Genomic DNA, 15,595 nt, shown 5'->3' with positions numbered 1-15,595 from the left:
AAATCTTTTTTAGACAGAGTCTCATGTAGCCCAGGCTGGCTTCATACTTACGTAGCTGAGATATTCCTTGAACTCCTCCTGATCCTCCTGTCTTCACCTCCAGAGTGCTGGAACTACAGGCACACAGTTGGCTTTTAAAAGTGCTTTTATTGGGGCTGGAGAGATGACTCAGTGGTTAAGAACTCTGGCTGCTCTTGCAGAGGACCTGGGTTCAGTTCCCAGTGCCCACAGGGGATCCGACGCCCTCTTCTCACTTCTATGGGCATTGCATGCATGTGTGCACCTATATACATGCAGGCAAAACACTTATACACATAAAATAAAAATAATTTAAAAAATACATTTATTGAAGAAGAGGTAGAAGATTTTGAAGAGAGAGAAGACAAACTTGGAGAGGACTAGAGACAGGAGAAGATCTTACACAAGTTTATATGAAAAGCAAACTTCATGTAACTCATGCACATAGCACCTGTATTTTCAAAGTAGTGCAAGAGGCAATTTAATACCAGTTTTTCAGACCAGTTGAGTTTGTTTTTCTTTGCTTATAGGTAGAACATATAGAAAATGTAGCGCTCATGGCTGCCTTCCAAAGGAAGAAGAAAATGATGGAAGGGAGAATGCAGAAGGCACCTGGGAGCCAAAGGCTGTTTCTGCAGGTCCCACACCAGTTCTGTGATATGGTGTGCAGAGTTGGATTTCACAGGCTGTACTCTGCACCCTGTGGTAGGTATCAAGCCCTCATCCTCAGCACTGCCCTGGTGGGCATTGGCAAGCAGACATCAGCATATGGCTGTGGGGATGGGATCATTTGTAACTGGGCTTTAGAGTTGGTCTTTTAGAAGTGGTTGTATTTTTTTCCTTCCTGTCTCTCATTGGTAGGTTTTGCATTGATGGTCATGTAAACAGTAGGATCTATGCTTCACTGCTTTTCTTCATTTCTGTTCTATGTCCTATATGCCTGTCTGCAGAGAGCACTTTAGCATGCAACCGCTAAAGTTAAAGTTTGCTTTACTTCCCTTACCACTGACACCGCTCAGTCATCCTCATCCCTTAGTTAGATTAGTTAGAAGGACATTGACTTGAATTCAAGAACATTTTTTTCTCTTTCATTCTCTTAATCTCTTGAGAATGGATTGGGTAGCATGGTGAAATTCACTGGCAAGCAAAATGAATAACATGTTAAGTTCCTCTGATTTACAGGAGTTCTGTGTGTTGCTTCCATTTCTTTTTAGTTGTTCAGAAACATGAGGTAATCATTATAGTGACCCTTTCTTCTTGAGTCACCATTGAGAATTTTTGGCTTTAGATTTCTCCAAAGAAAGCTAGGAACTTTAGCAATAATCATGGGTGGATGACTAGTGACACAGCTTGATTTCACAAGAGTCATTAAATATGTGGCTCTTGATCTTTATCTTTCAAACATGTGGCATGATTCTCGCTATGGAGCCACTTCCATTAGTTTCTAGAAAGCAAAGAGTCTGGAAATTATCTTTTCTTAGTTCCAGAGAGAATTTAGGCAATGCCAGGAATCTAAGCAGTACCAATGATCTGAACACAGACAAATCCTGGGGTAAATAGACTAAGAGATTCCATTGAGAAGCCTTTTAATTTCACCCAAGAAAGATTATCAGTGTGGTCCTTTCATTGCCAATCTACACTTTAAATCTACATTAAATCGACAACCTCCTTGCCCCTTAACTGGTTCTCTGCAATATCCACTCCATTTCTATTAATATTTAAGCTACTCTAAAATCAGCACTTTGTTTTTCCAAGTCTGGTAAATGCCCTTTTTTCAGGCCAGGGCCTGGCATTGCTAATTTCCTAACCAACATCTATATATACCTGTGATGGTCCATTTGATTGTTAACTTTATTAGACTAAGAAACACCTAAGAAGGCTGAGTGTTATGGTGCATACCTTTAATCCCAGTACTGTGGAGGCAGAGACAGGTGGGTCTTTGTGAGTTCAAGAATAGTTTGGTCTACATAGAGAGTTCCATCCAGGTCAGCCAAGGCTACATAGTGAAACTCTGTCTCAAAAAAACAAAACAAAGAAACAAAAACCTTTCCCTCTTAGAAAACCAAACTCCAGAAGATAGGATTTCAAAACTGCAACAAATATATCGTATATATACACATACACACATATGAATATTTATGCACATATATTTTTATTTCTCTCTATATATATATCAATAGGCTTTGTTCTAAGCTTTCTTTTTTGCCCTTGAGGCAACAATTATCAAGAACTCAGTGGAGGGCCAGGTATCTTGGCACAGGCCTCTCTAATCCCAGCAGACGCAGGCAGATCTCTATGAGATTGAAGCCAGCCTGGTCTACACAGTGAATTCTAGGCCATCTGGGGCTGCAAGGAGACCCTGTCTCAAAGAAGAGGAGAAAGAGGAGGAGGAGGAAGAGGAGGAGTAGGACGAGGAGGGGGAGGAGAACTCTATGAAAGAGGAACAAAAATCAAAAAAGAAACTCTTGCAAAGGAAACCTTTTGGTTTTGATCTCAAACTATTATGTCGGCATATAGAATTGTACTGTTTTCTGCTTATATGCAGGGGTTTCTCTCTGTGAAGTTTTGAGAATAGGGATCCTCTTGCAGTCATTTTTGAATATTTAGACCTGCACTGTTCAACATGGTAGCTGCAGCCACCTACATCTACTGAGCATGTGAAGTCTTATTAATCTGAACTGAAATGTACTGTAAGAATAAATTTAAAACACACTAGATTTCACAACCTACTATAAAAAAACTGTAAAATAGCTCCCTAGTGAATTTTAATTTGATTAGATATTAAATAACATTCTTACTCTAATAAGTTAATTTCATCCTTCTTTTTTGTTTTAAATATGACTACCAGAAAATTTAAAATGACGTAAGTGGCTTATATCATCACATTTCTATTTTCTAGTGCTGTTCTAGAACATGAGGGGATGGGAAGAAAGAAGGAATAACATAGCTTCACAGAAATTTTAATTTTTCCCTCTACGTGAAGTTATATCTTGTATATATGCATGCATGCATCTGTTTATTTTATTTTCAGTGCTGAAGCATGAACCATTGCTTTGTTCATACTTTTATATGTCAATGAGCTATACGCCACCCATCTTCTAAGTCAAAGAAGGGCTACTTAGCATGGATCACCTTGAGGTTCAGAATTTGGCTCTTAGTCTGGAGGGTTTGGTGTTTTTGTTTTGTTTTCATTTTTGTTTTGCTATTTGAGACAGGGCCTTGCTGTGCATCCTAGGTTGGCCTTGAACTCTCAGTCCTCCCACATCAGCCTCCTGAGTGCCAGGATTACAGATTGTACCCATCACACCTGGCTCTTGAGTGTTAATACTCTAGAAAAGATAGTGCAGATTACAGGTATAGTATTCCAGAATGGAGAACATTAGTGTCTAATGGTTGGAATTTAACATATTCTTCTTGGTATAATCATCTTCAGAATGCTTGATGGGTGGAAAGTTATCTAGTGAGCACAGACCTAGTTCAAAAGCAATGGAGGATGGAGTTCAAAAGTAATGGAGTGGGGCATTGTGCCAGGCCACAGTGAGAACCTGTATCTACCTATCCCACAGATCAGGATAGTGACAGAAGGTCTATGTTCTCAAAAACCAGGGTTTCTCTTCTTAAATAATGAGGCATATACACATTTACACATTAACCCCCCTTGACCTTTGACATTTTCTCTTGTTAACATTGTCCGTGACTCTGCCTTCTTTTCTCCTTCTCTTTCTCTTTTTGGTTTTTGTATCAGTGGCTTATCTGTTGCTGTGATAAAACACCATGACCAAGGCAACTTATAGAAGGAAGAGTTTATTGGACTTATGGTTCCAGAGGGTAAGAGTCCATTACAGTGGAGCAGGCATGGCAGGAGGCAGCTGGAGCAGCCTGAGCGCACACATCTTCAAGCAGGCACAGGAAGCAGACATAGCCAGACTGGAAGTGCACATTGCTATATACTCTCAAAGCCTGCATGAAGTGATGTGCTTCCTCCAGCATGGCCACACCTTCCAGCAATTCCAGGACCCTCCCCAAACAGTGCCATGAACTAGAAACCATGTGTCCCAATACTTGGAGCCTATGGGGACATGCCCATTCAAACCACCACAGTTTTTTTTTTTTTTTTTTTTTTTTTTGCTGGGTAGCACAGACTGGCCTCAAACTCACGATCCTCCTGCTCCAATGCTGCTTTCTCTTATTAGATGCTATTTTCAAGCTGCTTTCTCAAAAGCTATAGAGATAGCCTATTTGTAGCTTGTGTGGCTTATAGAAGTCAGGCAATATTCTAAGAAAAACAGATTTTCTTACTGCTGTCAACTGCTTGATTAATATTGACTTGAAGCAGAATTTCTCTGATTCACTGACTCCACTCAATGTGAAATTGTCACAATGTGAAAAACTAGATAATTCTCTGTAAATTTTAATGATGTATTCATATGGAAACTATGTTAATAGCAGTGATAATTTTTCTCAGCGGAACAACTTTGGTTGCTGTTGCTACATACTCTTTGAACTAGTACTAGTAAATATTTAAAGGTACAAAGAAAGAATACATACTAGTATTTGAATAGACAATATCATCTACCAGAACATAATTTTTTTTTTCTTTTCAGACACAATATATGGAGCTGGCATACATTTCAACAAGACCCTCAAAAAACTAGTGGACAAGGTCAAGAAAGCCTCCAACACAGACAGGTTTATCTATGTGTTTGAGGCTGAAGTGCTCACAGGCTCCTTCTGTCAGGGAAGCCCATTAAATATTACCCCTCCACTACTGAGTCCGGGAGCCTTAGATACCCATGACAGCGTAGTTGACAGTGTCTCCAATCCTGAAACCATTGTTATTTTTAGTGGAATGCAAGCTATGCCCCAATATTTGTGGACTTGTACACAGGATCACGCATGGTCACAGGAGCATGCATGGTCACAGGCTCACACCCAGTCACAGGATCATGCATGGTCACAGGATCGCACATGGCCACACAATTATTTGTCAGGACCAATGTTTTCTTCACAGCAATCCTGGGGGAAATTCCAAAATGGCAGCTCTGTTTAGGCTCTCTCTACATCATTTTAACAATTGGCATGGTCTTAGTTTGGGTGAACTAACAAAATGCCTGTCAGTAACTCAAAGAGTGGCTTGAATATATCAAATAGTTTATCTGTTCACAATGATTGGGTTACTGAGGGTACCAACCACATACTTGCATTTTACTTAGTGCCTTCATTTTTTACCTCTTGGGGTTGGGTTAGATAGATGCCAACTAAAACATTTTCCCAACTCTTCCTTCTCCTTGAAATTGTTCTTTCACCTCCTTTCTTATGGGTAACAGCAAGATTATTATATATATAGCAAAGATGTTTTTCTAGTATATAATTCAAGCCTTTTATTTTCTAAAATGATTGTATAAAATATTATGACAGCAGAATGATTTTAGATTTTCCATATAATCTTATAAAGTGCTTGAGATGTCCAAATAAATCACTTTGTCTGAGTAACTGGCTCTGAATAGTTATGAAATGAAATAATTTGAAGTAGAAAGACATCAAAAGTCTGATATGCAGTTTGGATTAGACCGTGTCAAGTGATGCCACTCAAGCACCCTGTACTTAAGTATTAACTCACTTGCATTTATTGATCACTAAAAGTGTTTTACTTTCTGGATACTAAGGATAGGATAAGCAAGACAAATATTACAAACCTTTTAGCTTGAATAATCAGAAAGACAGATAAAGACAACTTTAACAAGTATGACTAGGTATAGCTAAAGGAGAATTACAGATTCTTTAGAAAAATTTAGTGGCTGGGGGCCATGCCTCTCTGGCTGTGTCCCTCACTTGGAACTTCCATCTTCCTGGTCTGATGCTTTGTCCCCATCTTCTCCCCTTGGGCACCACCATCTCTGCTATTATATCCTCCCACCCTACCCCCCACAGTCCAGGCTGGGCGAGTCCCCCATCTGGGGCTCTGTGCCGCCCCCCACAGCCCGAGGGGCAGGGCTTCGTGGGGATCGAGCTTCATGGCTTTCTATGAAGAATCCCAAACCCTGCCTAGGAGCCACCTCACCCTCCCAGGGCTCCACCTTCAGCCCTCAGCCCACAGGGTCCAGGGGCCACAGTGGCTCGACCAGACCAGGATAGGGTGCCTGGGCAACTCCCCTCACCATGCCTGTGGCTGTTCCCACATCCCTTTGAGTATCCCAGGAAAAATAAAACCCCAGAACTGCACTGGAAAAAAAAATTAAGTAGGAGGACAGATTAGTCGAGGACTGTGTGCTGGATAGCTTTAGTGTCAACTTGACACACCTGGGTAGAGGGAGCCTCAATTGGTGAATTGCCTCCACAGGAATGGCCTGTGGCCGTGTCTGTCTGGCATCTTCTTGATTGAGTGATATGGGAGGACCCAGCCCACTGTGGGTGGTGCAACCCCTGGGCAAGTGGTCCTAAGTTGTATAAGAAACCAGGCTGAACTTGGGTCAGGGGAGCAAGCCAGTAAGCAGTGGTTCCTCCATGGCCTGTGCTTCAGCTCCTGCCTCCAGGTTCCTGCCCCGAGTTCATACCTTGGGCTCCCTGGTAAACTGTGACCTGGGAGATATAAGTCAAATAAACCCTTTCCTCCCCAGGTTGGCATTGGTCAGAGTGTTTTGTTACAGCAATGGATAATCAAACTAGAACAGACTGTGAAGGGAAACTGAATTCAAACTGCAATCATAAGGGACATAGCTCAATAGGAACAGAGGTGGAAGAGGGTTTTAGGCAGTCTCACAAAGACTGAATCCAGGGGCTAGAGAGAAGTTTCAACAGTTAAAAGCACTTGATGCTCTTGCAGAGGACATGGGTTCAGTTCCCAGCACCCACATGGTGGCTAACAACCACCGTAATTCTATTTCCAGGGGATCCAATGATATCTTCTGACCTCTGTGGGATATGGGTGCACTTACACACATGCAGGCAGTATACTCATACACATAAAGTAATAAAATATTTTTTAAGTTGGGGAACCAGATGTGGTGCATGTCTTTAATCCTAACCAAAAAAAATCTTGAGACTAAATATTTATTTTAATTTTATGTATATGAATGATTTGCTTGTATGTAAGTACACCCATGTGTGCAATGCCCACAAAGGCCAGAAAAGGATATCAAGTCCCATGGAACTGGATTTTTGCATGGTTGCTATCAGTCATGTGGGTGCTGGGAACTGAACCCAGGTCCTCTGCAAGAGCAGCCAGTGCTCTGAATCACTGAGCCACCTCTCCAGTCCCCAAAATTTTAAAATTATAAAAAAATTTAAAAGGGCTAAACCCACCTTGACTGGCCCAAATTTGACTTTGAGGTTCTGTTTGTAAATTTAGAGGCCAATCTCACCATCCGTTTACTGCCTACTTTCAAGTTCATATTTGTCTGTACTTCTAAACTTCTGTTTTTTTAAAAAAATTGATTGATTTTTATTATATATATATGTAAATGCTTTGTCTGCATATAAGTACAACTATGCATTCAATGCCTGCTGAGGTCAGAAGCTGGCATAAGATACCCCAGAACTGGAGTCATGCACAGTTGTTAGCCACCATGTCGGTGTTGGGAACTGAACCCAGGGCCTCCGCAAGAGAGTCGGTGCTTTTAACTGCCAAGCCATCTCTCAAGCCCCTGTACTTCTGAACTTCGGACCTCACTCTTCAACCTCAACCGCTTGTACAGAACACTTGCTCCTTTCTGTCTTATTTTAGCCTGTATTTTCCTTGCAAGAAACATGCTTATTCTATCATATGGTATGCCCTAGTCTCTGCTTTAGACCATTGGTTTGCAAGGTCTTGTCTTGCTTGTTCACTTATTTAGAGGGTTCTGAGTCTGCTGTAGTCGAGCCCATCACTGTGAGTGAGAAGCCCACCCATAGCACCAAGAAAATGGACTATCTAAAGCCTCACTGCTAAGCCAACCATTGGGTACCTGGAAAGTCAAAATTTCATGTTTAAACAGTTTTGAGTCCATTTCCAGAGCAAGACTGGTTTTCCTCTCCCCAAGATTAGATTATGTGAGACTCTGCCTCAAGAATGGCCAGAGAGCTAGAAATGTAGCTCAGTGGTAGAGTGCCTGTCTAGCTTGTATAAGGCCCTGAGTTCAGTCTCCAGCACCACACACACACTTACAAAAGAGAGCGAGCTGATGGAGAGATGGCCCAGTGGGTTAAAGGGGCTTACACCCAAGCTTAACGATTTGAGTTCAATCCCTGGAACCCACATGGTGGAAGAAGAGAATCAACTCCTGAAAGTTGACCTCTGACTTGCATACATGTCTGCTCCCTACCTGATTTAAATAAATAAGGGTAATGAAAAAAATTTTAAAAGAATAGCCAAGGGGTGACCAACTGCAGGGATGATGGGCTTGAATGTGCTGACAAAAGTGTCTACATACATGTGTGGGAGGCCTGTGGTAGGAAGCTGAGTGTAAGAGGGCAGATCACCTTTGAAGAGGCCATATGGAACACAGAAGAGGCTGAGCTGACAGGGCTTCTCAGTGTTCCTGTAGGCTGCAATGAGAAATAGAAAAATAAAAGGACCAATATTTTGGAAATAGGGTTGTTTCTGAACTTAAAAAGAAAATGTTCTCAGAAAAAGGCTACCAAGTTAAACAGAACTTTCTGAATTCCTTTACTCAAACTGCAAACTTAATTGAAATCTAACTCCCAATTTCACAATTTCAGATCTTATCTGTGCTTTATAACCTTTTTCTCTGTGGAAAAGAGGTTTTATAGGCAATTTTACTTTATCATTATTATTATTTTGATACTGGGAACTTAACTTAGTGCCTTAGGCATGCTAGGCAAGCACTCTACGTCTGAGCTACATCCCAGGCTGGAAAAAGAGGTTTAACTTATGGTGGCATACAACATGTATCGGTGCTTTCAAAGGGGGGGGGCATTTAGACACAGAGGGCTTACATGGTTAATTCATAAATATAAAGAATCTGACAGACTGAAGTAGGTGGACATTTTGTAGTGATGAAAACAAATTCTTCTTTTGTTTGTTTGTTTGTTTTGAGCCAGGGTCTCTTGGAGCCCAGGCTGGCCTTGAACTTATGTGACAATGACCTTGAACTTCTGATTCTTTTGCCTCCAAGTGCTGTGCCTGTAAAAAAAAACCTTAAGTATTTTATGCTTAAGAGATATATTGTATATATCTGTTGAGAGAAAATATAGCTTGATATGACTGCTTTGCACTGACAACAGGAATCACTGCAATACAGGCAGAAGAGCAGAGTTGCAGGCAAAATTAATTCTACGTTTGACTGTATTCAGTTTTACCATTACATAGAACAGAGAGCTCCTGAAAGCTCCACAGAGCACTAATGGAAGAGGAAACAGAAAGAATGAAAATATCTGCATCATTGGGACAGGAACAAGTCATTATTTTTATTTAATATATGTAATATCTATTTAATTAGTTTTGTATTTATAGCCTTCTTTTAAAGAATTATTAATTGAGGGGCTGGAGCGATGGCTAAGCGGTTATGAATACTGACTGTTCTTGCAGAAGACCTGGGTTCAAATCTCAGCACCCACATGGCAGCTAACAACTGTCCATAACTCCAGGTCCAGGGGATCTGGCAGTCTCCACTGTCCTCTGCGGGCATTGCACGACTCCAGTGTACTTATCTACATGCAGGCAATACACACATAAACATAAAATAAAAGTAAGGATTTTTTAAAAAAGAATTATTGATATACTTTAAAAGTATAGAGTATGTGTTTTTTGTTTGTTTGTTTGTGTTTTTGACAGGGTCTCCCTAGTCCCAGCTTGCCTGGAACTTACTATGTAGACCAGGATGGCCTCTATCTCACAAAGATCCACCTGCCTCTGCTCCCAAGTGCTGAGATTAATGGTGTGAGCCACTACACCCAGCTAGAGCATGCCTTTAAGACCAGCACTCTGGAGACAGAAGCAAGTGGAGCTCTGTGAGATAGAGCTAGCCTGATCTACATAGTGCGTTCCAGGCCAGCTGGGACTACAGGGAGACCCTGTCTCCAAAAATTTTTTTTTAATTAAAAAAATTAAAGTATAGAGTAAGTGGCTGGAGATGTGGCTCAGTTGGTATTGCGTTTGCCTAGCATGCATAAAGCCCTAGGTTTAACCTGCAGTACCATTGTATAAACCAGGCATGACAAAAAAGAGTGAAGGGGGCTGGAGAGGTAGCTCAATGGTTAAAAGTGTTTACCGTTCCTCCAGAGGACCCAAGTTCAGATCCCAGTACCCACATGGCAGCTTACTTGTAATGGAATTCTAGGGGATCCAATGCCCCTTTCCTGTCCACTTTGGGCAATGCAGTTATGTGCATGAATCCACACAGACACAGACACACAGACACACAGACACACAGACACACACAGACACACACACACACACACACAATTAAAACAATAAAATAAATCTTAAGAGTATAGAATATATCCTATGAAATTTAAACATTCTACAAATTATTAAAATAAATTGCTGTAGCAAAGAGATAGAAGCAAATATTGCCATTTTTTATTGTATTTCTTATTTGCTTAATTGGTCCTTCCTCTATTACTAGCTGCTTCTTCTAACTATTCCCATTGCTATTTTGCTTTTACTAACAGCATGTAACAGAAAATAAATACAACAGACTATATAACCTCAAGTAAATATCTATTTTTATGTTTTTATGTTTGAGTAATAACATTTATACACAACTTATATAGTCTTTATTTCTATACAAGTTGTCAATCTAGCCACATTTTTTTTTTTTTCCGATTTCAACTTGCAGAGGTTTTGTTGTTCTTTGTTTCTTTGAGATAGGATCTCACTGTGTAATCCTGACTGGTCTGGAACTTTCTATTCATACCAGGCTGTCCTGAAACTCATAGAGATCCAACTGCTCCCCTCCCCAACCCCCACGCCATGTGCTGGGATTAAGGATATGTGCCATCATGCCTCTGTGTGTGTGTGTGTGTGTAGGTCAGAAGTCAACCTTAGATAGCCTTCCTCAGGAACCATCCACCTTGGCTTTTGGTTTCTCATTGGGATGTGGGGCTTGGTGGTTAGGCCAGACTGGCTACCAGGGAGCCCCAGGATCCATCTGTCTCTGCTTCCCCTGCTGGAATTACAAGCACATCACCATATCTGTTTTATCTTTTTGTTGTTTTTTGACAGGGTCTCCCTAGTCACAGACCATCTGGATGTGGACCAGGGTGGCCTTGATCTCTCAGAGAGTCACCTGCGTCTACCTTCTGTGGACTGGGATTAGAGGCATGTGCCACCCTGCCTGGTTTTTTGTTTTTATTTATTTTTTAATTTATTATTTTTATTTTGTGTGTAGGCGTGTATTGCCTGCATGTAGGTAAGTGTACCAGTGTCGTGCAATGCCTGCAGAAGACAGAAGAGGCTGTGGGATCCCCTGGAACTGGAGTTGTGGACAGTTGTTAGCTGCCATGTGGGTGCTGGGATTTGAACCCGGGTCTTCTGCAAGAACAGTGTTCTTAACCGCTGAGCCATCTCTCTAGCCCCTATTTCATTTTATTTTTTAAGACAGAGTCTCAGTATGTAGTTGTTCAAGATAGCTTCAATTGTCAACTTGACACACCTGGGTAGAAGGAACCTCCTTTGAGGAATTTCCTCCATTGCGCTGGCCTGTGGTAATGTCTGTGGAGTGTTTTCTTGATTGTTGAGTGATGTTGGGGGTGCCCAACCCACTATGGGCAGTGCCACCTCTGGGAAGTAGTTCCAGATTGAATAAGAAAGCAGGCCAAGTGCAGGCTAGAGGAGCAAACCAATAAGCAGTGCTCTTCTCATGAAGAGCTGAGCTTCAGCTCCTACCTACAGGTTCTTGCCCTGCATTCCTGCCCCTACTTCCCTCAGTGATGAACTGTGACCTGGAAGATGTAAGATAAAATAAACCCTTTCTTTCCCAAGCTTGTTTTTGTCAGTGTTTTTATCATAGCAATAGAAAGTAACTAGGACAGTAGCCCTCCGTGGCCCAGAACGTCCTATGTAGACCAGGCTGGCTTGAACTCAGAGATCTGCCTGCCTCTGCCTCCTGAGTGCTGGGATTAAAGGTGTGAGCTATCAAACCTGGCCCCACACCTGGCTTTTTGTGTGGGTGCTGGTAATTGAACTTGGGTCCTCAGACTTGCCTGACAAGCATTTTATTCCTTCCCTGTCTTAACCTGCAGAGTTCTTTTTTAAAAAATAAAATCAATAAGAATCTAGTCAGTTGTGTTTTAACTCTCAGGGAGCAAAGTAAAAAAAAGGAAGGAAATCAGAAAAAAGTGACAAGTACATAAAATGAAAATAACCAGTTTATGAAGAGAGGGAAATAGCTGAAATATAAGCTTCTAGAAATTTCTGTCCCAAACGTCAGCAAACGTGTAGAAAATGGAATCTTTTTAAAAAAAATTTTTTTAAATTTTATGTGTATGCATGTATTGCCTGCATGTGTAAGTGCACCTGTGTCGTGCAATGCCCGGGGAGGTCAGAAGAGGCCGTCGGATTCCCTGGGACTGGAGTTATGGACAGTTGTTAGCTGCCATGTGGGTGCTGGGATTTGAACCCGGGTCTTCTGCAAGAACAATGTTCTTAACTGCTGAGCCATCTCTCCAGTTGGGAAAATGGAATCTTATGCACTGTTTGTGGACTATAAATTGGTGAAATAACCCAGCAATAACTAGTGTGCTAGTTTGCTATTGCTGTGTAACAAATTACCATAAACCTAATGGCTCAACACTCATTTATTATCTTGGAGTTTCTTTTGACCAGGAGGGTAGCCATAGCTTACCTGGTTCCACTACTCAGTGTCTATCAGAGCTGTAATAAAATATATGTCAGGTTGTCTTCTCATATGGAGGCTCAAGTGGGGAAGAATCTGCTCTGGCTGTTTACAGAATTAAAAATGGGGGAATGCCCTGGCTTCATACTGACTGCTAGCTAAAGGATACTCAGGCCCTAGAGACCATCTCTGCTTCCCTGCTATGTGGCCTTTCTAAACAGGCAACAGACAACATGTCAACTTGCTTCTTTAAGGCCATTAGGAGAGTCTCTAGTTTCATAATACATTAAGTATTAGGTGATGAATGCCATCATAGGTCTCCCATCATCTTCATCATATTCTGTTAGCTAGAATAGTAAGTCAGAGGTCCTGTCAACATTCAAAGGATGGGGATTATAGAGAACAGCACCAAGAGTCAGAGCTCATGGGTGTTATCTTAGAATTCTACTATATCCAATGACGTTAAAGATCAGTGTCCTAAAGAACATGGTTTCCCTGTACATAGTATATATGTACAATAATAGTCATTACACTGTTTATTATAGAAAATATACTGTTCTACAATTTTTAGATTTCTCAAAATAAAGTCAGAGAAATATTATAAAACACCACATATATCAGTTTTGTTAAGTCAATGTATATAGGAATTATGCTTCCAGCAATGGCCTATTATAGTTGATTTGTATCAACTATTCCACCACTAAAAACTGGAAAAAAATATATACAACATTGATGAAGATGTACACAGACAGAATTTGTAGGTGAGCCTCACATTGCCATTATTTCTCTAAGCTTGTGGTGATTGCTGGTTCTAAAAGAAATGGCTAAAACACAGAACAGAAGTTTTGGCTGTTTCTCAGGGCTGAGGAGGCCATGCTAAAGAGAATAGATTCTAGTAAATGCCTGTAACTTTTGGTTAGGACTCCCAAGGACTACTACCACGGAGTCCTAGGAGCATAGGTGAATTGGAAATAATGCAGCTTTCACAAAGACTACTCTGAATAATGGAGTCTTAGACCCTGGCTGGAATATAATGCTGGGTCTTCAGTTTAGCTATGGTCATACTTGTTCCTAAGTCTCCTCCATAGAGCACCTTCCTTTTTCTCAGTCCCCTTGCTCAAACTCAACTCTGATAGCAATAAACACACCTTCTGGGGAGGGGCAGGTGCTAACAGAATGAGGAGGAAGGGAAGTGGGGAGGGAGGGAGGGAGGGAGAGATCCAAGACAAATGCACATTGTATAACCTAGGATCCACTCAGTGTGGTCCTTTCTGTCCCTCTCTCTTAACATTTATTTACTTTTATTAAATTTTATTTTTATTATTTTATGTGTATGAGTGTATTGCCTGCTTGTATGTAAGTGTACCTGTGTTGTGCAATGCCTGGGGAGGTCACAAGAGGGTGTCAGATCCCCTGGAACTGGAGTTATTGCGGTAGCCACTTGAGTGCTGGGAACTGAACCCGGGTCCTCTGCAAGAGCAGCCAATGCTTCCAACTGCTGGGCCATTTCTCCAGTGCCTCTCTTAGTATTTATAAATACATTGATCTATCCTGTCTCTTGCTCCTCAGCATTCGTTTTAAACTGATTTGTTAAACCATGTCATATATGTAACACTTTTCTGTGATCTCTGCTTGGCTGGCTTAGGCTTTCTTTTGAAGCCACTACTCCATTTACTACCCAGAAAGAAAAATTCCATCGGTTAACCGTAACAATCATTTGTCCAACATTTAGAGAGCACGCATTCCGATTAAAGCAAGTATGTTTCAAATAATAACAACAATTATTATTATTGAGATAAGGTCTTCTTTCAAAGTTCAGGTTGATCTAGAATTTACCATTCCCCTGCCTTAGTCTTCCTAGTGTGATTACAGGCGTGTGCCACCAAGCCAGGCTCAAAAGCTAGTTTCTTAATGATTTTTGATACTAATAAATTATCTGGCAAAGGGGAAGGGGGAGAAGAACTGAAAAGAGAATACCCAGAAGCATACTGCAAGTGAGCTGCATGTGAATTCTTTGAACGCGAGACACTGACGTATTTTGTAATACTCCCTCGGCTTCCCACCATGCCGTGATTCATCCAATAAGCATGTGTGAGGTAACTACCATGTGAAAGAGGGTAGCTACAGAGAGGTGAAGGGGATCTGTGCCCCCTGGAAGAGCATAGTAAGGACACGTTTCCAGACATAGCTCCTGCCTGTCTTTGCCACTGACTACAAATCTTGATCTCAACCAGATTCTCCCAGACCGTGAATTTTCGGTGGCTGGTGCTAGCCTAGGGCAACCACCGCGAAAAGAACGTTTGATGACTACACCTCCCGGCAACCCCTGCGGCGGGCGGCAGAACAGCGTACGCAGGCGCGCAGGCCGGCCCCCGCACGCAGGCGTAGTGCGCACGCCGGCTAAGCTGGGTCTCGCGGCTCGGTGTGCGGCAGCGGACAGCGAGGCCTGGTGGGCGCCGCCGGGGTGCGGGCCCGGTTGGTGGAAGTTGTGCGCGTAAGAGGCGCGGCGGGCAGATAAGAGAGCAAGCGCCTCACCCTAGCTGTGGCACCGGGACCGGTCGCCTGGAGCTGGTGAGTTATTGGGTCCTCTCGGCCCCTCCCCCTCCGGCGGGCGGCTCTGCGGACCGGGAACAGGCCCTGGGGCGAGGGCGGCCGCCGGAGGCGGCCGCAGCTGGTTTCCGGAGCCTAGACGCTCGCGGCGTGTCGGGGCATCACCGGCCCGGAGGTGGTAACGGCCGCGCGGCGGCGGAGCGCAGGGTGGGGGCGGGGAGCGCTGCTGCGCTCGCGGTGAGGAACGCCGG

At 42.4% G+C, this 15,595-nt stretch overlaps 2 protein-coding genes across 5 annotated transcripts in view; both read left to right on the top strand.

The window, feature by feature from the left end:
• Parp9 (poly(ADP-ribose) polymerase family member 9) overlaps window positions 1–6,240 on the top strand; it is a 34,669-nt gene extending 28,429 nt beyond the window's left edge. For 3 of the 4 annotated variants that reach the window (XM_008842942.3, XM_008842943.3, XM_029568247.1), the window contains 2 exons: window positions 549–723; window positions 4,623–6,240. In XM_008842942.3, coding sequence (XP_008841164.1) covers window positions 549–723; window positions 4,623–5,068 — 621 coding nt within the window. In that variant the 3' untranslated portion in view covers window positions 5,069–6,240. Of the gene's footprint in view, window positions 1–548; window positions 724–3,763; window positions 3,821–4,622 lie in introns of those variants that run through there. The other variant, XM_017800566.2, reaches the window with a different exon arrangement.
• An 8,923-nt stretch (window positions 6,241–15,163) lies between these two features.
• Window positions 15,164–15,595, top strand: part of Kpna1 (karyopherin subunit alpha 1) — a 65,674-nt gene continuing 65,242 nt past the window's right edge. The window contains exon 1 of the mRNA XM_008842940.2: window positions 15,164–15,365. The gene's annotated coding sequence lies outside the window, so the exon portion shown is untranslated. The remainder of the gene's footprint in view (window positions 15,366–15,595) is intronic.

This window comes from Nannospalax galili, unplaced genomic scaffold, assembly GCF_000622305.1.
Source record: "Nannospalax galili isolate Female #2095 unplaced genomic scaffold, S.galili_v1.0 scaffold18, whole genome shotgun sequence".
In the NCBI taxonomy this organism is placed as follows: Eukaryota; Metazoa; Chordata; class Mammalia; order Rodentia; family Spalacidae; genus Nannospalax; species Nannospalax galili.
Note: the sequence above shows the minus strand (reverse complement) of the source record. Positions and strands in the feature narration are given on the sequence as shown.